The 21,457-nt window shown below is 50.7% G+C and overlaps 1 protein-coding gene across 1 annotated transcript in view; it reads left to right on the top strand.

Moving 5' to 3' along the window:
- The window catches only part of PPP1R13L (protein phosphatase 1 regulatory subunit 13 like), a 34,759-nt gene that overhangs the window by 10,574 nt on the left and 2,728 nt on the right, over window positions 1–21,457 (top strand). Inside the window, exons 2-12 of the mRNA XM_084814613.1 lie at window positions 3,367–3,488; window positions 7,009–7,139; window positions 8,002–8,587; window positions 10,802–10,900; window positions 12,504–12,601; window positions 13,088–13,484; window positions 15,427–15,974; window positions 16,703–16,840; window positions 18,832–18,965; window positions 19,859–20,025; window positions 21,087–21,286. Of these exons, the coding sequence (XP_084670739.1) occupies window positions 3,434–3,488; window positions 7,009–7,139; window positions 8,002–8,587; window positions 10,802–10,900; window positions 12,504–12,601; window positions 13,088–13,484; window positions 15,427–15,974; window positions 16,703–16,840; window positions 18,832–18,965; window positions 19,859–20,025; window positions 21,087–21,286 (2,553 nt within the window). The 5' untranslated portion in view covers window positions 3,367–3,433. The remainder of the gene's footprint in view (window positions 1–3,366; window positions 3,489–7,008; window positions 7,140–8,001; window positions 8,588–10,801; window positions 10,901–12,503; window positions 12,602–13,087; window positions 13,485–15,426; window positions 15,975–16,702; window positions 16,841–18,831; window positions 18,966–19,858; window positions 20,026–21,086; window positions 21,287–21,457) is intronic.

Genomic DNA, 21,457 nt, shown 5'->3' with positions numbered 1-21,457 from the left:
CCACTGCATCAGTTGTCCAGCTTGGAGCGCTCAGTTTTGCTTGCCCTGTCAGGGCAGACCTTGGTTGCATCCAGCAACACACCTTAGTTGAGGCCGCTTTTGAACAGAAACCCCAGCTGACAGAAAATGTGGCAGCTTGGGTATGGACTGGGGCCCATTGTTCCAATCCTATTATATTAATATTCTATCATTTTTTGGTAGCTGGTCTAGTTCCAAGTCCAGTTCATGGTGCTGGTTTATCTTTTTAAAGTCCTAAATTGTTCTGAAACTGGATATCTTAAAGGTTGCCTCCCCTTCCCTCATAAACCCAATTGGATCTTCATTGAAGGGCTTGTCCTAGAACCCACTGAGCTATGGCAGGTAGGTATGCAAGGCCTTCTCTGTGGTGATACCCCATTCTGTGCAATTCTCTGCCCTGGTATAACTATTTGGTTCCCTGCCTTTTGGTACCAGGTTAGAGCGCTGTTCGTTTAGCGTTCTTTCAGTCTGGGCAGTAAGTGACTTTGTGTGTGATCCTCCTCTTTTTTTTCTGCTTTTGCCTGTAGGGCTTAAGATGAGCTTAGTCAGGCCCTGTTCTACAACCTGCTTTTCTTCTTATGCCAGAGCCCAGCCCTTGAAAAAAATGCAAAGGGATCATAAGAGAGGAATGCCTCTGAGCATATGTAGAATGCCTTTCCCTTGCTACTGCCTAACCACAGCAGCTCCAGGCACACGTATGCTTGGGACATGGGGAGGGCTTTCGTCAAATGCTGCAATGTCTGACTGGCCTGATAAGGCACAGAAGCAAAAATGCACGCAGGCTGAGGGTTGCTTGTCCTACTACAGGCAAAAGGGAGAAGAAGGCATCCCCTTTTGGGACCCAGGAAAGGCTCTGGGCTGTCCCTGGCCCTGTCTGAACTGGTTCCATTCTCTGGCCGTTATATAATCACCTTTGGCTCATGGCCTGGGATTTGCTCTCCTTCCAGGCAAATTGTCTTGTCCTGTTTCTCTTTTCCAGAGGACAAAGGCTTGGATTCTCTTCTTTGAGGTGGGGCTGGGCTAGCACACCCAGCTTGATTAAGGATGACGTCTACATTTCGGCAGTACGAAAAACTTGTTGTATCTTGTAACCCAAATCCTCCGCTTATCTGTGAGGGCAACTTGCGTCAGGCATGCAAATAGGTCTAGATGTATAATTTATGTCCTTTGCTACTAAGGTAGTCAGCTCCTTAAAGATATTTTTTGGCCAATTAGCTAGTTGTCTTTTAATAGGCTAATTGGTCATTTGACTGATTAAATTTGCATAATTTTGCATATTGCAACAATTCCATAAAGGTAGCTTTAAAAAATATTTTTTAGTCGGAAGGACATCCCACTAGGTTTAGCAAGTATGTTGAGGATTGCAGTCTAAATACTATTTTTAAAAGAGGAAAAATAACCTTAAACATTATAAGAAGAGTAAAACATTGCAGATATTAATTCATACTTTATTTATTTATTTATTTATTTACAATATTTCTGGGCCACCTTTCAGGGCAGGAGCTGTCCCCAGGTGGCTCACAGTAATAAAACTCATGTAATAAAAAGCAATATTATAATAAAAACAGTATAAAAATAAAACTCTCATAATAAAAACCAGTGTGGTAATAAAAACAGCAACAGCAGCAAATATCCTAGAAAGCAACAAACACCAGCATAAATGAGTCTTCTACGTAGTGTAAGTGATTTTAAATTCTACCATGCCCATAAAGGTGCCCTCTTTGAAGACCCAAATGAGACAAATATATTTTTAAACTGTCTACTACTGTTCTTTTCCCCCCCTTCATTTTTATAGAAAAGCAAATAATGTTTAATCATTTTCTGTCAAAACTGTGAAGCTCGCCATACTCCAAGCTCTCTTAAATTTGGGAGATTTGGTGAGACAATGGAAGTGGGGGCAGCTGTTGCTCCTCTTGCCCCCAATACCTTGGTGTTTGCCTCTTGATGGTTTTCAACATGCCGGTGCGTTAAATGCCCACAAATCCAGAAAGATGTGCATCTTTTGCTTAAGAATATTAGTTGGTGAACATCCTTCCTCAGAAGCAGAGCTGTGTTTTCTTTGTTTTGTTGCCACTGGTTATAAGTCCAGTGTATAGCTAAGTTAAATGGCTAAGAGTGGCTGGGTGACCAGCCAGATGGGCGATTAATAAATTTAATAAATAAATAAATAAATAGAAGATTGGTCCCTGCCCCAAGGGGTTTACAATTGAAGTTTAGACAGTGGCTGAGTGACCACAGAGGGAGCAAGAGTAGATAGCCAGCAGGCTGAGGGCAGAGGCTCCGGTGATTACTGCCAATTTTGCTCTACTATATTCCTTTGTTTGAGGACAGGGACTTCATGGGAGGTTAGTGACTTTTTTCTATTTAATTAGATCCCTATCTTTGTTCCTTTAAGCATCTATAGAAATCTTGTATGAATTATATTGGCTAATTGAGCAAAGCTCGCAATCCCCTTCAATCTTGATGGGTCTGCCGTCTACCTTTTGGTCAAGGATTGTGGAGAGGCAGAGAATCTGAGGTGATGAAGATACATGTGTAAGGGCAGGATCTGGAGGCTTTGGGAAACGATTCTTGGAAATGGCATTTGCCCACTCTCAGGCTTCACAGTCGTTTCAGCAGAATCTCCCGACGCAACTCTCAGAATTGTAGTGGCACCATGAGGGCTAGAAACGTACTTGTTTGTTTTAGACGAATCCTGGGCTTCTTGGCATTCTGGCCAAGATATGAGACCTTGATCCTGTAAGCATTCAGTGAGGAGTTTCAAAGCAGTCACGGGAGCAGGTGCTGCTGTGTTTGGCTCGGGGACAAATATCCGATGATGAGTGCTTGGGAGAGATGGCGGAGCAGTTTGGGGCTAGCGCCAGCACTCATCTGTTTGCTCTGCCACCCAGCCTGGCACCAGTCACAGGAAGAAAGCATGTCAGCCCGTTCTCTGGGTGAAGCCTGGGGCGTCCTGCCCCTTTCTCTGCCCCTCCCCACGGTTTCGAGGGACGGCTGTGTTTGGCACTCTTGTTTTTTGGTTCCTGGATTGTGTGACCCCTCCAGCTGCCGGCTCTGGCTTGTGCCGATGCCTCTGATTACCCAAGAGGCTTGACTTGGGTGCTGTGCCTGTTTCCCAGCCCCTCCCCGGAGAGACCTGGCTTTGGAGCCAAGTTATAAGCGGGCGACGGGCAACTCTGGCTTCTCAGCTGCGGCACAGCATCTCTGGGGAGAGGGCAGGAGTGTCAGGAGCAGGGCTGCGGGGATGGGGTGAGTCTGACGCATCCTGAGTGGGGGGCAGGGGGACAGCTGGCTCGGTAGCCCCCAGTGTCTGTCGATCTCCATTGTGGAGGTGCTCCATCTTCCTAGGTCCCTGCGGCACTTCAGGCAGCGCTGGTGGCCGGCTGTGTCAGAGCCCAGATCGCCTGCTGGCACCATGGCAAGCGAAGACATCACCAGTGCTCAGGACCTGCTGGATCTCACCTTCCAGTGTGAGTCGGGGGGATCCTGGCTGCAGATCCCTGGATTTGTGTCGGGGGAGGGAAGGCTTGCAGGAGTGGCACGCCTGTCTCCGCCGGGGTGGAGGACGAGGGCAACGGATCTGCGGAACGCCGGCTGACCTTCCGGTGGGGGCAGGCCAGAGCTCAGGGGCTGAGCACCTGCTTTGCATGCAGCAGGAGGCCCCCAGCCTCTGTCCCTGGCGTCTCCTGCTCAGGATCTTGGGCAACAGCATCGAGAAGGTCCCCTCTCTGCCCAGGCCTCTGGAGAGTCTCTGCCAGTTGGCTTGGCCAGCCCCACCCCACGTGGGCCAAGGCCTCTCTCGCTCTCTCTCATAGAAGGCAAACATCTACAGCGATGGGGTTTGAAACATTGTGCCAGTGTGATCCCCTGGGGCTGGGATGTTGGGCTTGCATGAGCCTCCCCCCCAGCACATTCCTGCTGAGCTTTATGACACTCACAGGATGCGGGCTTAGCAGATCTCTCTCCCTAACCTACCTCGCAAGGCTTTTGGCCAAAAATGAGGTCAAAATATCCTGTAAAGTGTTCTGGAGAACAAATGAGGGAGGAAAGGGCTCAGTCTGCCTTTGTTCTTGTTCCCAGCATCCTTTGTGTCTTCGAGGGCTTGGCAAGAAGGACGCTAAATCTGATCTGGTGGAAAGAGGAGGGCTTGGCTCTCCTCTCCAAGTGGGGGGAAAACAACATCCCCTGAGCTTCTGGAAATAGCTGCTGGCGTGTCAGACCTGGGGCTCCTGAGCACAGGACATGAGTGGTGGGGCCATGCGTGGGGCCGTTCAGTAATCTGCCCCTTCCTGTGGTGTGCCCATCGGAGCCCTGTACGGCTCAGCGAGCTGTCAGGGCTCAACTGGGCATGCCACAGGAATGTCAGGCAGGCCCCAGATGTCGCTGGCCAGCATCCTGCCTTGCTCACAGCTCTGGAATATTTGACCAGCTCCCGTGGGGAAAAAGTGAGAATACTACTACTAAATGATAATATACCATGATTGGTGTGTGTGTGGTGCTTAACCAAGTATCACAGCACAGTTCCCTCCCTGCCCTAAAGGGTTTATGACCTAAAATTCCACATGGGAGACACTAGAGCTCCTTGTGCTAACAATCAAAAGGCATTTTGCAGCTATTCTGTCTTCTGAATTTTCTGCGGTAAGAAAAAAGACCGGAGACGAAGCAGTGGGAAAGCAGGGCTACAAACTGAAGATGGCATTGACTGCCCCACCCCACATAAAATTTCGTGAATGTGGCAGGGTGATGGCCCAATAAAAGTCTCATCTGGAAGCATCCAGAAAGGAGAATGAGGGAGAAATCAACAGAGGAAGAATGTACAGTGATACACACACTTTCTCACAGATGGGGGACTAAGGGCTTGTGCCAAAGTCTTCATGGAGGAGGTGGTTTTGCAGAGGGATTTGACAGAGAGGAGAGAAGAGAGATGCCTCTGTATGATCCAACAACAGCCCTGAAGAGATGGCATCCCAAAATACGAGTCCAGTTACTTTCTGCGTGCTTTCTAGGCTTCAGCACACATTCGGGGGCCATCTGATCTGTCGCTTCTTCCGGGGTAGTCAGTCATTTCTCTGAGTTGCACTCTCTGAGGCTACCCTTACCCCAGGGTAGAATGCTTCCGTCTTTCTGGCGAGTTCCCCCAAGGCAAATCATAGAGAAACAGAGTTTGCAGAGAGAATGCAGCAGCACAGCAGCCAAGACAAAGAAAGCACAATTGTTGGTCAGTGGTCAGTTGTGCCGATGAGCTTCTGATTAGGAGCGGGGGGGGGGGGAGTGTGCACACGCACGCACCTGCGCCCACCGCACCCACAGAATGGCGCGCCCGGTGCTCTCCAGTTTTATTGAATCTTGTATGTAACTGAGGATGCATGTAACTGAGGAGATAATTCCCTAAGGCAGAGATTCATACTAAAACAAACATAAATAAAACATCCAAGCTAAAATATACAGTAAAGCCAGCCACAGTCGTGAGTGTGATTACTCCCTCATAAGTAGTGCTGATGTCAGTGGAACATCTTCCTGAGGAGTTATGCTTAGCGTAAGAACATAAGAAGGGCCGTGCTGGATCAGGCCAAATTCGCCTTCCCCAACCTTGGGACCTCCAGATGTGTTGGACTACAACTCCCGTAATTCCCCAGCCAGCACTGGTTCCCGCTGTGGCCAGCCAGAAGCTGTGCGTTGCCCGTGTCCCTGTGTGAGGACTATTCAAGGCGGAGGAGGAGGGAGGAGAACTGGCTCTGCTGGCCTCTCTTCTTCTGATCCGCCCAGCGGTTTGGGAGCAGGCACTTGTGGCTACACAACTCGCCTCTTCCTGTGCCCCCGCCCCACAACCCAATAGCTCCCTGGCAAAACTCACTGCTCCCCACCCGTTGTGTCTGATGCCCCTGGGTTGCTGGGCTGCTGCATTTTCTCTGCCAAATGTACTTCTCTGAGGTGTAGCCAGATGTGAACACGCTGGAGCTATGAGGAAACTTTACCCCAGTGGTACCTGCAGCCTGCCTCTAGCACAGCCATCCTCAATCTGCTGGCTGGGGTCGCTGGGCATTGTAGTCTAACACTCTGGAGGGCAGCTACCCCAGAAGGGGAAACAAATTAAATGGACCACAAACGTAGAATCTACTGAAGCCTAAAAAGGATGCAGGTACCCAGGAATAAGACATTGTTGCGTGTGGGGGGGATGTTGCTGGTTTCTACAGGAACATCCATCTGGCCCTTTTATTTTTCTCTTCGGAATTGGCCAAATGTTTCCTAGCCATGAGTCAGACAAGATGCTTGCCTAAGATGTCCTGGGCTTGTTTGATGTTCCTGTGGCTCGCTTGGCTCGAGCCCTTTATAGCCCTCGGAGCCTGCCCAAAAGGCGGATTGCATAATGGCCCCTTGGCAGAGGTGTGAGGCAAGAGGGAGGGATGGGCCGCACTGCAGGGCCATTGTTTCTTCCTGAGCAGTCACGAGGAGAGGCACAATCCCAGCCCTGTGTTGAGGGGCCTCCCATTCCCAGGGGCATCCTGGAGGGCTTCAGGGTAAATTGGCTGCCTTCTGCTGGGACACGTGGGGAAGAGTGTGCGTGCTCGTGTGTTGATCTGCTTGGATCTCATGTGCTGCAGCACCTAGTGCCCTCTGATGGGAGAAAATGATGGAAAGAAATGCAGTTTCCCTGGATCCTTTTTAATGGAAATTCTAGATGTGACCCTGGCTTTGGGACAGGCAGACATGACTGTTCCAAAGGATTATGGAGAGGTGCATTGCATCGTCTTTGTGTCTCTTCCACCACTCACCCACAAGTCCTTCTCTGGGCCCCTTTCTCAGTTTCGAGAAACATGGGAATAGATTGCCACTGATCTCCCTGCTGAGCATCACGGATGTCCACAATGGCTTAGGAAATTGAGCAATGGCCATTTCGGACATCTTGCTTCCAGGGAGGCTTTTTAAATTGCGCCCTGCCCGTCACACGAGACGTCCTGCATCTCTTGCTCTCTCTTCCGTGCCTCACAGCTCTGGCTTCGAAGCACATGGACCTCAAGCAGATGGAGCTGGACACAGCGGCCGCCAAGGTGGACGAGCTCTCGAAGCAGCTGGAGTCGCTCTGGACGGCCAGCCCTGGGCCAGCTGCCGCGCCACTCAAGGTGGGAGGGCAGCCTCTGTGCTCGGTCCAGCTTCAGCGCCACTGCTTCTGGGGTGGACCTGGCTAAAATGGCCAATGAACATGTGCTGTCTGCTGTGCGCCATCTCATTCAGCATCGTGTACCCTGACTGGCAGCACTTCAGGCAGGGCTCTTTCCCATCATCGTTCCCCTTTAACTTGGCGACGCCCGGGATGGAGCCTGCACGCGAAGCGGGTATTCAACCCGGTTATTCTCCACGGGGGGTGGTAATACGAATCAACGTGGAAGGGTCACAAATGCCTGTGTGGCTGTCCTGTATGGCCTCCGCCCCCCCGGTTCCTGTCAGATGTTGGACTACAATGCCTATCAACCCCAGTCTGCACAGCCAGCAGGCCATGCTGGCTGGAGTAGACTATACTAGGTGAGATGGACCATAGCAGATACCTGGGGATGATGGCCATTGTAGTCCCAACACTTCTGGAGAGCACCTGGTTGGGGATGGCTTGTCTGGTATGTTTAGATTTTCCTTTGTCTTGTTATTTGACGACTGTGTAGAATAAAATGTAATTTTAATCATTTTGTTTTGAGAAATGAATGCTGATAATTTGGGAAAGGGGCCTCGCATATGCCTGATTGAGAAAGCTTCCTAGACCCCCTCCCCACATCCAACCCTAGGGCCATGGGGCAGTTGAGGCCATGAGAAATTGCAAGTGTCAGAGGAAACTATGGGGCGGTTGGTGGTGATAGTAGCAGAGGGAGAAGTGAAAGGGGTCAGGGTTTTGTTTGAGTGGAGGATGGTGGCCCTGGGCTTCAGCTACCTTTAATCCCACCGGGAGATGCTGGAGGACGGTTGCCGCATGATCCCCTTTTCTGTTTTTGGCAGATGATGGATAGATACAGCACCAGCCCCGCCCAAGAGCTGCTAGGCCGGATGAGCCCCATCTCCACCTCCCCACTGCAGCAGCTCCCTCGAAAGAACGCTTCCTGGGAGGCCGCGGACAGCAGCTACACCTCGTCCTCCTTCGGCGAAGGCTCGTCTGGTTTTTCCCATGGCTCACCATTCAGCTCCTCGCCCAGCCAGCTCCTCACAAGCATGTCCCCACTGGGCCGGCCCACCTCGCCGCGGCCTTCTTTCTTCCTGCAGTCAGAGCTGGATCGGCCCCTGGCCTCCCGGCCCAAGGTTCTGGCTGTCCCTTACGAGTCACAGCCCAGCCCTCCAGCTCACACGGGCTCCCCTCGCTCCCTCCGGCCCACCGGCCCCACAGAGCGCCACTACGAATACAAGCCCTACGCTGGACCAGGGGGCCGAGCCAGCTCTCCGCGGCTGCCCATGGAGGGCCCCATGCCACAGTCTTTCTTCCCAGACCGGGGGCCGTCTCCGCGGCCGCCTCTGCCGCCACCATACGAGAGCCACAGCATGTATCCCTCGGCACCCAGCAACTTCGCACCCTTCCGGGCTCAAAGTAAAGGTCAGGCAGGGATTGGGGGCACAGGGATGGGTAGTTTGCAGCATTCTCGGGTATTAGAAAAATCAGAAGGGGAATTAACAACCCAGGTTAAACAGCACCTTTCTTATGAGAGTGGGCAGATCTCCTACTTTTTACATACTTTTAAAACAAGTGTGCAACGGGGTAATTACCGAGGAAGGCTCTTGATCAATCCAAGGTATATGAAGGGAAGTTGGCTTCGCAGATCTCAATCAACAGGTTGTGTCTGCTGCAATTTCGCAGGAGTACAGAAAAGCAGCGGGAAGATGCATTGGACTCAGAATGCACTTTCCTAAGAAATATAAGCTTTAAAATATCAAGTTTCTAGCCCTTATGAGATGTGCTTAAAAGGGTGTTGGCAATGCTTGGGGAGATGCCAGAAGGCAGTGGGTTTGCTCAACAAGATTTCTGGTGGGACGGAAGCAATGTATCGGTCCCATGTTTACCTCTTTCTGCACCACCCTGTGACAAACAAGATCAGTAATGCAAACTGGCAACCAGGGATGCAAAATAAGAACAAATCCTGCAGATTTTTAAAATCAGTGCAGTTCATCCAAGGTGATGAACAGGGGTCCTAAACATGGTGCCTGCGGGTGCCATGGCATTCGCAGGCACCTCAATGGTGCCTGTGAAGGGGTCCCCAATGTAGCACACATAGGTACCCACAAACTTCTTTAAAGTTAATTTCCCCCTTTTTAAATATATGTACATGGATTTGTATATATCCCTGGCAATGAATACATATGAAATGCATACAGCTTTCAAGCAGTTATACATTGGCTTCAACAAAAGCAGACCAAACATCCAAGTATCCATTTGAAGGTGGAGTCTCCATGTCACCTGTTCAAATACTGAAAACATTGTAAGGTCCTCAATCCATTGCATTACAGGAGGTGTTTATTCTTCCAGTGTTATAATATCAGTCTTTTGGCTGTCCAAAGGGCGTGGAGAATCCATTTACGCTGACCATTGGTTAGTTTCCATGAAGCAGGTAAATAATTTAAAAGTGCATACGCATCAGTGAATGCTAAAGACTGTTCCAGTTCAAAATGTATCTGTGTAATAACCTCCCCACCAAAAGAAGCAACTGCTGGACTTTGCCAGAACATGTGTTTAAAAGGAGCATTAGCTGTATTGTACCAACAGCAATTAGTTGAATTAGACATTCCCTTATTAAAGAGACGTTGCGGTGTCCAGTAGACATGAAACAAAAGCTTTTGCTGAATAAGACGCAGCCAAGGATCCACAGACGCGGCAGGTAGACGCCAAAGCAGCGATCCTGATTAGTCATTTTGTGGTGGTGCCCACAGGGGTTTCTCAAATTTCCAAATATGCCCACGGGTCCAAAATGGTTGGGGAACCCTGTTGTAGAATTTACTCCTTCTTGTTGCAGAACTAGCATTGCAGAATTCTGAAGAGTCTTTTCTTTTTGTTTGTTTGTTTAGTGTAGCAAGCACATGGCCTAAATATCGGCTTTGTAGCCCGAGAAGCTTATAAAGTGCACACCCCTCCACACTGACCATTCTCTGGGTTTTGTTTTATTTGGTAAGCTTTTATCCTGCTTTTAAATCTGGATTTAAAATAGAACAGCAATAAACAAGATAAAAGCCTGCAAATAAAACACCAGGGGAAGACAGCACTAAAAAGTAACTGCTACCACCCATTAAAAGCCTGGGCAAATATAAAGGCCTTGGCCTAGAACAGCCTTCCCCAACCTGGCGCCTTATAGATTTGTTGGACTACAGTTCCCCTCAGCCCCAGTCAGCATGGGAAGTTTGGAGAAGGCTGTGCTAGAATATAAGAACATCAGCAGAGCCTTGCTAGATCAGATCAAAGGGGGGGCATCTAGTTAGCATCTTTTCTCCCCCAGCGGCCCAACCAGATGCCTCTCGGAAGCCCCCAAGCAGGGCACAGAGGTCAAAAGCTTTCTCCTTGATTGTCCCGCAGCAACTGGTACCCTGAGATACATTGCGAATAGCCATGAGAATCAATAGACTTTTCCTCCATGAATTTGTCAAATTCCCTATAAGAACATAAAGAATTACTGGGAAAGCGGTCCTTCGGGGAGCATTCCACAAATAGGGTGCCACCACTGAAAAGCCCCTTTTCCCAGTTGCCTCCATCTCTGACAACCGGGCAAGGGGCACCTGGAGAAGGGCCTCTAATGCAGATCAGAATGTTTTTTTCCTTCTACAGATGACCTGGTGATCCGGAGGAGGGTGCAGAAAGGGTGGAACGAATCTGACCTGGATGTGGCTTATGAGAAGAAGCCATCCCACCCTGTTGGCTATGAGAGTGAGTGTCGACGGGCGTGGGCAGGGGGAGGCTCTGGGGAAGGAAATGGAGGGAGGGGTGGCTGAACCTGCCCAGGTTCTAAGATCGGCCTCAGAGGACTTAGAATCATAGAATAGTAGGGTTGGAAGGGGCCCACAAGGCCATCGAGTCCAACCCACCGCTCAATACAGGAATCCAAGTCAGAGCATCCCTGACAAATGGCTGTCCAGCCTTGTCTTGAAGGCCTCCAGTGTGGGAGAGCCCACCACCTCCCCAGGTAATTGGTTCCATTGTCGTATTGCTCTTACAGTCAGGAAGTTTTTCCTGATGTTCAGCTGGAATCTGGCTTCCTGTAACTTGAGCCCATTTTTCCGTGTCCTGCACTCTGGGATGATCGAGAAGAGATCCTGGCCTTCTTCTCTGTGACAACCTTTCAAGTACTTGAAGAGTGCTATCATATCTCCCCTCAGTCTTCTCTTCTCAAGGCTAAACATGCCCAGTTCTTTCAGTCTCTCTTCATAGGGCTTTGTTTCCAGTCCCCTGATCATCTTTGTTGCCCTCCTCTGAACCCTCTCCAGTTTGTCTGCATCCTTCTTGAAGTGTGGTGCCCAGAACTGGACACAGTACTCCAGATGAAGCCTAACCAGTGCTGAGTAGAGGGGAACTAGTACTTCCCGGGATTTGGAAGTGATGCTTCTATGAATGCAGCCCAAAAGAGCATTTGCCTTTTTTGCAGCCACATCACATTGTTGGCTCATATTCAGCTTGTGATCGACAACAATTCCAAGATCCTTCTCGCTTGTATTGTGGTTGAGCCACGTATCGCCCATCTTGTAACTGTGCATTTGGTTTCTTTATCCTAGGTGTGGAACTTGGCATTTATCCCTATTAAAGGTCATTCTGTTGTTTTCTGCCCAGCGCTCCAGTCTATCCAGATCACTTTGAATTTTGTTTCTGTCTTCCAAAGTATTAGCTATCCCTCCCAATTTTGTGTCATCTGCAAATTTGATCAGCATTCCCTGCACCTCCTTCTCCAAGTCATTAATAAAAATGTTGAAGAGCACTGGGTCCAGGACTGAGCCCTGCGGTATCCCACTCGTTACCTCTCCCCAGTTTGAGACTTGTTTATGTACCTGCTAGTAAGAGCTATTAGGCTGGTGGACACAAGAGAGAGGGCCTTTTCTGTGGTGGTCCCATCCTTATGAAATGCTTCCCACGGCATGTGTGTGTGGCTCCTTTCCTGTTATTAAATGGGCCTTAAATACCTGGATGTTCCATTCTGCTTTTAAATGGGCGAATGCCTATTTTTAGTTTATAAATGTGAGTTTTTATCGCAGTTGTTTTAAATGTTTTAGCCTGCTCTTTTTATAAATTGCATCTTGTGGACTATTGTTCTAACATTTCACCTTGTAAACTGCCTTGAGGAGGCTTTGACTTGAAAGGCAGCATAAAAATATTTAAAATAAATAAACAAAAATGTCCAGATGGAACTCTTTGCTTGTCTTCCTGTCTGGGAGCACAGCAGGTAGTGACGTGTTCCATCCCCAGGTGACCTGGTGGGCAAAGTAAGCTGGAGGATGCAGCTGGCGCATCCCACCTCCAGTCAGGGTCTTTCTCCTCACAGGAGGAGATGCTCACATGGGCCTTCGCCAGAGCTCAGCGGGGCTGCCACTGGCTCCTTGGAGGGAATCAAGTTTAGATGGGAGCATCGGACAAGGCAAGGTAGGTTTGGGCCTCCAGGGTTATCGTACCCTTGCATGGTTGCCCTCCATTTCCATGGGGCTTTCACAGGAAAACTTTCCGGTGCCCCATGAGAACCACTGAACAAAAGGCAGAGTAACATCCTGGGAAATGCCAGTAATTAATGAAAGTGCGTGCGTGGGGATAGGGGATTTTGGATTTGCAACCTCAGGAACAAATGCCTTGAGCTGGCTGTGGAAGGGGAGGACTCACATATAAAGGGGAGGGGGGTTATTATTTGTTTGTTTTTTAAAAATATTTTTATCCTGCTCCTCAGCCAAAAAAGGGCTCCTGGAACAGCGTACCATCAGTCAATAAAGAAGACAGTCTCTGTCTTCCGGCTTACAATCTAAAAAAGACACAGCACACAAGGAAAAAGGGCTGAGGAGGGCAGAGGATGTTCTGCTTCCTCAAGCATCAGTGGGATCGGCATATGTGGGATCTCACCTTTTGCTTCCTTTCTTGCAGGAAGAGCTCTACGGCATGCACAGCGCCACCTTGCCCAGGAATTACAAGGTCTCGGGGCTGGCGCACGAGAGGCGCCAGGAGAGTTCCTTCCGCCGGCCATTCCCCACCAACCAGACGGGCACCCTGCCCCGGAACTGGCAGCCCATCTCTCGCATCCCCATGCCGCCCCCAAGCCCCCAGGGCAGCCTCCCCAAACGCCACAAGCCGCTGCCCCTCTCCATGATCTTCCGGCTGCAGAATGCCTTCTGGGAGTACGGGGCGTCCGGCAACAAATTCCCCTTCTCTCAGGGGCAGCCTGGGTCTCCGCTTTTCCTCCGTTCCCTGCAGAAGCAGATGCTGCAGCAGCCCCTCGGCCAAGCACAGCATCACGTCAGGATGAGCCCATCTGGCAGCGAAGGTAAGGGACCTTGGGGAGGGGCAGGCAGTGGGGTGGGAAGCCAGGCCATGTTGGCTAGCAGGCTTGGCTTCTCCCCCCTAACCCCAAATTAAAGCTCAGCACTAAGAATACACCCCTGTCTAGAGGAATAAATGACATAGTACAAGTGAAACAATAAGTATTTGAACCATAACAATACTATATGATGAAGAAGAAGATGTGAATGGACCCTCCTTGCAGACTTCCAGTCTCAACAAAATAGTGGTTAAAGCACAGGATGCAAGTGTAATAGTTGCACAGGACTCTCCGCTGGCCTGCATTTTCAAAGTAGGAGAAAGGGGGCAAGGTCATAGAATCATAGAATAGTAGGGTTGGAAGGGGCCTACAAGGCCATCGGGTCCAACCCCCTGCTCAATGCAGGAATCCAAGTCAGAGCATCCCTGACAAATGGCTGTCCAGCCTCGTCTTGAAGGCCTCCAGTGTGGGAGAGCCCACCACCTCCCCAGGTAATTGGTTCCATTGTCGTATTGCTCTTACAGTCAGGAAGTTTTTCCTGATGTTCAGCCGGAATCTGGCTTCCTGTCACTTGAGCCCATGATTCCGTGTCCTGCACTCTGGGATGATCAAGAAGAGATCCTGGCCTTCTTCTCTGTGACAACCTTTCAAGTACTTGAAGAGTGCTATCATATCTCCCCTCAGTCTTCTCTTCTCAAGGCTAAACATGCCCAGTTCTTTCAGTCTCTCTTCATAGGGCTTTGTTTCCAGTCCCCTGATCATCTTTGTTGCCCTCCTCTGAACCCTCTCCAGTTTGTCTGCATCCTTCTTAAAGTGTGGTGTCCAGAACTGGACACAGTACACCAGATGAGGCCTAACCAGTGCTGAGTAGAGGGGAACTAGTACTTCCCGGGATTTGGAAGCGATGCTTCTATGAATGCAGCCCAAAAGAGCATTTGCCTTTTTTGCAGCCACATCACATTGTTGGCTCATATTCAGCTTGTGATCGACAGCAATTCCAAGATCCTTCTCGCTTGTAGTGTGGTTGAGCCATATTACAAGTGAGAAGGATCTTGGAATTGTTGTCGATCACAAGCTGAATATGAGCCAACAATGTGATGTGGCTGCAAAAAAGGCAAATGCTATTTTGGGCTGCATTCATAGAAGCATCACTTCCAAATCCCGGGAAGTACTAGTTCCCCTCTACTCAGCACTGGTTAGGCCTCATCTGGAGTACTGTGTCCAGTTCTGGGCACCACACTTTAAGTTCTGGGCACCACACTTTAAGAAGGATGCAGACAAACTGGAGAGGGTTCAGAGGAGGGCAACAAAGGTCGTGTGCTTCCAATGCCAGAACCAGGTATTTGATGGAGCAGACCCTCAGTTTGGTTAAAAATGAGCCATGATGGCAGGTTTTTCAGCTAGACAAAACCTCAAGCGCATGCAAATAAGTAACACATTTTGGAAGTGTATAAGAATACATGTTAACAACTTATACATATAAGCATAAAATTTTGCAAATGTCTGATTGAGAAATATTTGGGCCAATAAAGATACATGTTATGTGAGTGTGCACCTCTTTACCACCACCCCTCCATCAATCTCAGAGGCCCTTGGGCAGATTAGATTAATTTGAAAATGTGTCTGTTTTTAAAATGTTTCCCACCCTTAACTTTCTCAACAAAATGCCTCCCTCGCTAGAAAGGCATTGTCTTGTTTTTCCCTTTCCCTCCAAGCCTATGAATAAAGCAATCTCTTTGCTTGTGTGAGTAAAGAAGGGCACTTTTGATCACGTGCAGAGTTCCTTTCCCACTCCACGAAACAGCACATCTGGCTTCCAGACCAGAAAGGATGGGTCCCCAGGTCCAAAGGTAGTGACTTGCAGCTAGATGTGTATCCTGGCACCTCCTTGGTGACACTTTTCTTTCTCCCCTCCCCTCCCTCCCTCTGTGTCCCCCCTTCCCTCCAGGAAGCGGCAGCTCCAGGTCTGCAGGTGTGCCAGCTGAGCCAGTCCGTGTGGTCCCCATCGTCTTGACGACAGGAGAGACAGAGCCTGAGCTGGAAAACCTCCTGCCAGGCAGCGAGCCCGCAGAGATGGACGAGTTGGCCCGGCCGCTGAGCCCCACCCGACTGCAGCCAATCCTGCCACCTGAAGCCCAGAAAGTGCCCGAGTTCGAGGAGGTGGCGCGTGTCTTGGCAGAGATGCCGCGCCCCCTGAAGCGTCGGGGCTCCATGGAGCAAAGCCCAAGTCCGGCTCTGCCCCCCACCCACAAGAAGCAGTATCAGCAGATCATCAGCCGCCTCTTCCATCACCATCCCCGCAAGGAGGAGGCTGTCCCAGTGGGGGAAGCCCCCGCCCAGGCTGACCTGGTGCCCATCAATGAGGCCACAGAGCAGAAGGCAGCTGGGGCAGTTGTGGCGTCCTCGGCCCCAGCGCCCGCCCCGGCCTCCACGCCGGCACCACCCCTCCCGCCGCCTCCAGACAGTCCTGCAGCCCTCACTCCCTTGCCCAGCCCGGTAAGTCTGTGGCTTCAGGCCCACTTCTGACTGCATTCCAAACTCCCTGGAGGCTGGACGCCTGCAGCCACTCTCGGCTGCATGGTGCGGAGTGGCTGGCCGGCTGGAGTGCAGGCCTTCCGGTGACAAACCTGTAAGAAGAGAGGCTCTGGGGTCAAACGTCGCACTTGAGTTCTGGCCACTGTTCACACTGGTGCTGGGGCGTACTGTGATTACACAGGGAAGGCACTCTGCACACGCTTAGAGGATTCTTTCTCTCTGATCGCATGCTGGCAAGGCTTAATTTCATACAGAAGACCCCAGGCTTGGTCCCTGGTGTCTCCAGCTAGCGGGTGGTGATCCTTCTCTGCCCCGCACCCTGGAGGGCCTCTGCTGCTCAGAGGACACGATCCCGGGCTAAACGGCCCTGCCTGAGGCAGCTTCTGACACTCAGTTTCTGAAATGTGAGTCGTGGAGTCTCGTGTGCGCTTGGCATCAGCACTCTGCGAGCTTGAACCCAGCCCCTGCTTGCCCCAGTCGGTAATATCTCCAGTTATTGATTGGTGAGCACACAGAACATGCTCAGAGGCCCCCTTGTCCTTGTTACTGCATAACATATTCCTGCACTAAGCCCTGGCCTTGAAAACGATTCTCTGAGGGCTGTGCCTTGTTACAAAGCGTGTGGGTGGTAATGGTGGTGGGGACAGACCTTTTCTGAACACTTTCCCAATAACTGCTCATGTCTGCAGGAGAAACGCTCGGTGCTGCGCAAGGTCTCCTTCCCACGGAAGCAGCTGACCAAGAGGGCCCGGCTCAATCCCTTGGTCCTGCTTCTCGATGCAGCTCTGACGGGCGAGTTGGATGTGGTGAAGGAGGCTGTGAAGGAGGTGAGCTTGGGGCTGGGGGATGCCCTGGCTGTGACAGACTTGGAGGGAAGGAGGGGGAACGTCCTTCTCCTGGCTAGGCTGGCAACTGTATTGATTTTGGGGGGTATTTTATCCTGCCTTTGTCTAAGGGTGGTATACAAGGATATATCTGTTCCTCAAGATTTTTTCTGATTAACCAGTGGCTGCTTTTAAAACTTTGCCACACAAGCTTGAAACTTCAATATAACCAAATAAAAGAGAATGTCTGACTCTCAGCACCATAGTATCAAGACCATGAACCCTATATGCCTGAAACTTGGCATGCATACTAAGGCATGCATACTAAATTTGGCATGCATATTAAGGGGTGTGGCTCTCAGGGTTATTCTGTTTTTAAAATGCATTGATTAATTTTATAATTAATTTAAATGTGCACATGTGGTTGAAGCCGGCAGTACCACTCTCAGTCACTAGGGGCAGACGTTCCCCACCAGCACATCGCTTTGCAGCCAGTGCAGTTTGGAACTAGGGGAGATGAGGAGGCCGAGGGGCGGAGTTAGTTCTAGGCCGGCCCCCTCCCCCCTGCTGTGGGGCAGCCCCCCCCCCCCCCCGCAGGGGAATGGAGTGGACAGACCCCTCCCTGAAGGGGCTACGGGGGTGCACCATGGTTGCAGCCGTGCCTAGGGGTGCCAGTGTCTGTGGCTTCACTCAAGCAGGGCGGGCGGAATGCGTCCAGCTCTCCGACAGCTGTGTAGGTTTGACTGAAGGCTTCCCTATATCAAAGGATATACCTCTTCCAACCAGGTACATACGTTAGCTTGGGTATGTGTACATGGGCATACAGACATGCATGTGCAGGGCAGGTGTCAAGGGTAGGTGTGGTTGGGCACCTGCTGTGTTGATCTGGAGGCTTGATTCTGCCAGGGCCCGGTCAAAAATAGATCTTTTTGATTGCCAGATGAAGAAAAGCCACTTGTGCAAATAGATGACAATTTATTGATAGAAAATAGATGCAGAATATGCATGCAAAGAAAGCTCACACCTCTCCTCGGTCAATGAAGCTGTCACAGCTGGAGTGTTTGTCTGGACCCCCAAGATAGATGGAGAAGCCATTCTTGGGGCCACACGTTTCTTCCAGCTGGCTGTGTGCACATTTCCCCTGAAGCGAGGCCTTAGGAGGAACAGTCAGACAGACACTTAAGAGGAATGGTCCAGACAGTGACAGCTTCATTGGCTGAGGAGAGGTGTGAGCTTTCTTTGCATATTTATTTGTGCATCTATTGTCTATCAGTAAATTGTCATCTTTTTGCACAGGTGGCTTTGTTTCATCTTGGTAACCAAAAGGATCTATTTTTGACTGGGCCGTGGCAGAATCAGGCCTCCGGATCAACACACCTGCTGAGGGCCTGCGCCCCAGCAAGGGCCCACTGACAAAAGCCCCCTGGACTTGCTCCTACTTTTCACCCCTGCAACCTGCTTGTCGCTCTGCCCAGACAACGGTGGTGGCAAGAAAGAGCAGCAGGAGATGCCACGGCTGACTGGCGCCCTGGCTCTGCCTGCCTGGCAAGCAAGTGGGAGCAATGTTGAGAGAGAGGGTGAGGAGCAAGGGCGGCTGGGGACCATGGTGGGGAGAAAGAGAAGGGAGGGGGCCCACTGGGGGTGTCTCACCCAAGGGCCCTCAAAAACCTGGAGCTGGCACTTACAGGCCCCACCAAAGGGCACTGTGTCCTGGGCCCCCTCAAATGTGGCACAAGCCCTGTGCATACGCATGCACACAAACGCATACAGGCATACCTGCCTTTTCCTACTCACAGCTTGAATGGCAAAGGGATTACTGTGCTGGGGGATTACTAGGCCAAGGGACACAGTTCTGCACCTGCACCCCTGCCACTTGCTTGCTTGCAGCCTTCATTGTATCAAACAAAAGGCTATCCAACTTGTGCAAAGCCAGGTCCATTTTCGTGTGTGTGTGTGTGTGTGCGCGCTACATATATGCCTTTTCCCACCCACAGTTGAATGACCCAAGCCAGCCAAATGACGAGGGGATTACCGCACTCCATAACGCCATCTGTGGCGCCAACTACAACATTGTGGACTTCCTCGTCAACATTGGGGCCAACGTCAACTCCCCTGACAGCCATGGATGGTGAGCCTAAGAGTAGGAGGCCTGGGGGGATTCTCCAACCTCCTCCCTTTCCCTAGCCCTTGCTCCGTGGGTGGTTAGGGCATTTCATGTCCCTTGAGGGGCCCAGTTCACCAGCTGAGGGAGAGTCCTAGTATAGGAGTTAAAATTTAAGGATAATAAGTCTAATTAAGCAGATCCCCTGTTTATTCGTGACAGGTTCTTATTTCCTGTCTCTATCTGGGTTCAGAAAGATGTGGTTTTCCTGATGCTGAGTAGGACAGAGTCACTCACAGGCAACACAGTTCCTTTATTTATAATAAAGACGCATAGATTATATTTTAAAACATTTATTAAGAAAAAAAACTATTTAAGACAATTATAGAAAGAAATTGATACCATGGTATTTGCTGACAAAGTTTAAAACAGAAAAAGAAAACAAGACATAGTGCCTACATTACTGACAGAGCTTTCTGCTAGCTAAGGTTACCCCCTGCCAGGAGCAACCCCATCCAATATCTTCCCTTTTATAATTTTACACTTCAACATGATATGTGATGTGATTGCTTACTGTACTCTTGCTTACTGATAGCTTGGCTATCGTACTCTTTTAATCCCACCTCTCTGTATTTATTCATATTTGCTGATGTCTTGTTTTTACTTCTATTTCCCAACTTGTTCTCTGTGGTTTAGACTTGTCTGAGACATGAATTTTATTGAGCAAAAAAAAAAAGTTATCTCTTCCCCAGGTCAAGCTGCCTGCCAGTAATAGGTCAAAAGCAAACTTTGACTCAGGGAGCCTTTTTAGCTAGGCCTCTTTGATATGCCTGATGTGACCATTGCCTTAACGTTGCCTACACTGTGAGTCAGGCATTAGCGTTTACGCGGCGTGTGCTTCTCTCCTCTCCTTGTCCCAGGACACCTCTGCACTGCGCCGCCTCCTGCAATGACACGGCCATCTGCGTTGCCTTGGTCAAGCATGGGGCGGCCATCTTTGCCACCACCTTCAGTGATGGGAGCATGGCCATTGAGAAGTGTGACCCCTACCGCGAGGGCTACAGTGACTGCTTCAGCTACCTTGCAGGTGAGGGGAGGCCTCCTCCGCACTGCCCCTCTCTGGGCAGCTTCGAACGCATCCCACGTAAAGCCACACAAGTTTACGAGGATCCAAAATGAAGAAGGCCACAAACCTGAACAAGTCGTGGGGTGGTAGGTAGCTCCTTCCCTGTGAGGAAAGGCTAGTAAAGCGTTTGAGGCCTTTTAGTTTAGAAAACACCCAACTCAGTGGAGGGGCAGGGGACTGATAGAGGTTCATAAAATTAAGCATGATGTGGAGAGAGTGAAGTTTTCTGTCACTGGCAATTAGTCCCATACAGCTTTGCCCAACCTGGTGCCCTTCAGATATGTTGGACTGCAACATGGCTGGCTGGGGCATGCTGGGAGTTGTAGTCCAACACCTCTGGAAGTCACCAGGTTGGGGAAGGCCAAGTCACAAGAACCTCCATGGAACCTCCCATTGAGAGGCAGCTTGCACAGCGGTGGCTGGGGGAAATGACCCGGGAAGTGCTACTGCATTCGTGGCCTGTCTGGATATTGTAAAGGCCTCTGGTTTGCCCTGTGGGAAGCTGGATGATCTCAGCACTGGGCAGCCTGCCGCCCTCAGGCCACACATGGCCTGTGGCCCAATTTCAAAGCCCTCTGCCTGCGGTCAGTTCAGACCTCTGACAAGGGCGAACTGTCCCTTCTGTGGCAGACTGCTGGGTGGGAAGGAAGAGGGGGAGAGAGAACAGGGGGGTGGAGAAAAAGCAAAGAGGCGACCCACCCACTTCTGGCTCTGGCCCTACACACCCCTGGCTTCAGCCCCGGCCACCTCTGGCATGTGCCCCCCAGCAGATTACCCACGAGGGGATGCGGCCCTCGACAGAAGAAGGGTTGTCCGCTCATGGACTAGGTGGACCGTCGATCTGATCCAGCAGGGAGAACCACGGCTCTGAAAACAAGCGTCCTGTGTTCATGAACAGCCCTGCCTGTCAAAAGTGTCTGCTGGCGAGTGGCCATCAAGGTGCCTTGTGCCAGTGAAGTCCCTAAGTTTGATTATGATATTGATCCTCGCTGGGGGGCGGGGGGACCCAATTCTCGTTGCAGATGTTGAGCAGAACATGGGCCTGATGAACAACGGGGTGGTGTATGCCCTGTGGGACTACAGTGCCGAGTTCAGCGACGAGCTGTCCTTCCGCGAGGGCGAGCCGGTCACTGTGTTGCGTCGCGATGGCCAGGAGGAGATGGACTGGTGGTGGGCATCTCTCTATGGCCAGGAGGGCTATGTGCCCAAGAACTACTTTGGGGTGAGTATTGTCTTTTAGGGGCTCGAAGCCTCACCCACAGCTAGCTCCAAAAATGGAGGGGCAAGAGCTCTGTAAGAGAGGGTGGTGCAAGGCACAGAGACAGTAGAATAGAGTGGGGGGCAAACTTTGGGGAGAATGCCAAGCTCTGTCCATTGGCTACTGTCTGTAAAG

This window comes from Heloderma suspectum, chromosome 10 (genome assembly GCF_057233095.1).
Source record: "Heloderma suspectum isolate Gila_16-S chromosome 10, 16-S_ref, whole genome shotgun sequence".
In the NCBI taxonomy this organism is placed as follows: domain Eukaryota; kingdom Metazoa; phylum Chordata; class Lepidosauria; order Squamata; family Helodermatidae; genus Heloderma; species Heloderma suspectum.
The sequence above is the reverse complement of the archived record's forward strand: the minus strand, read 5'-3'. Positions and strand labels throughout refer to the sequence as shown.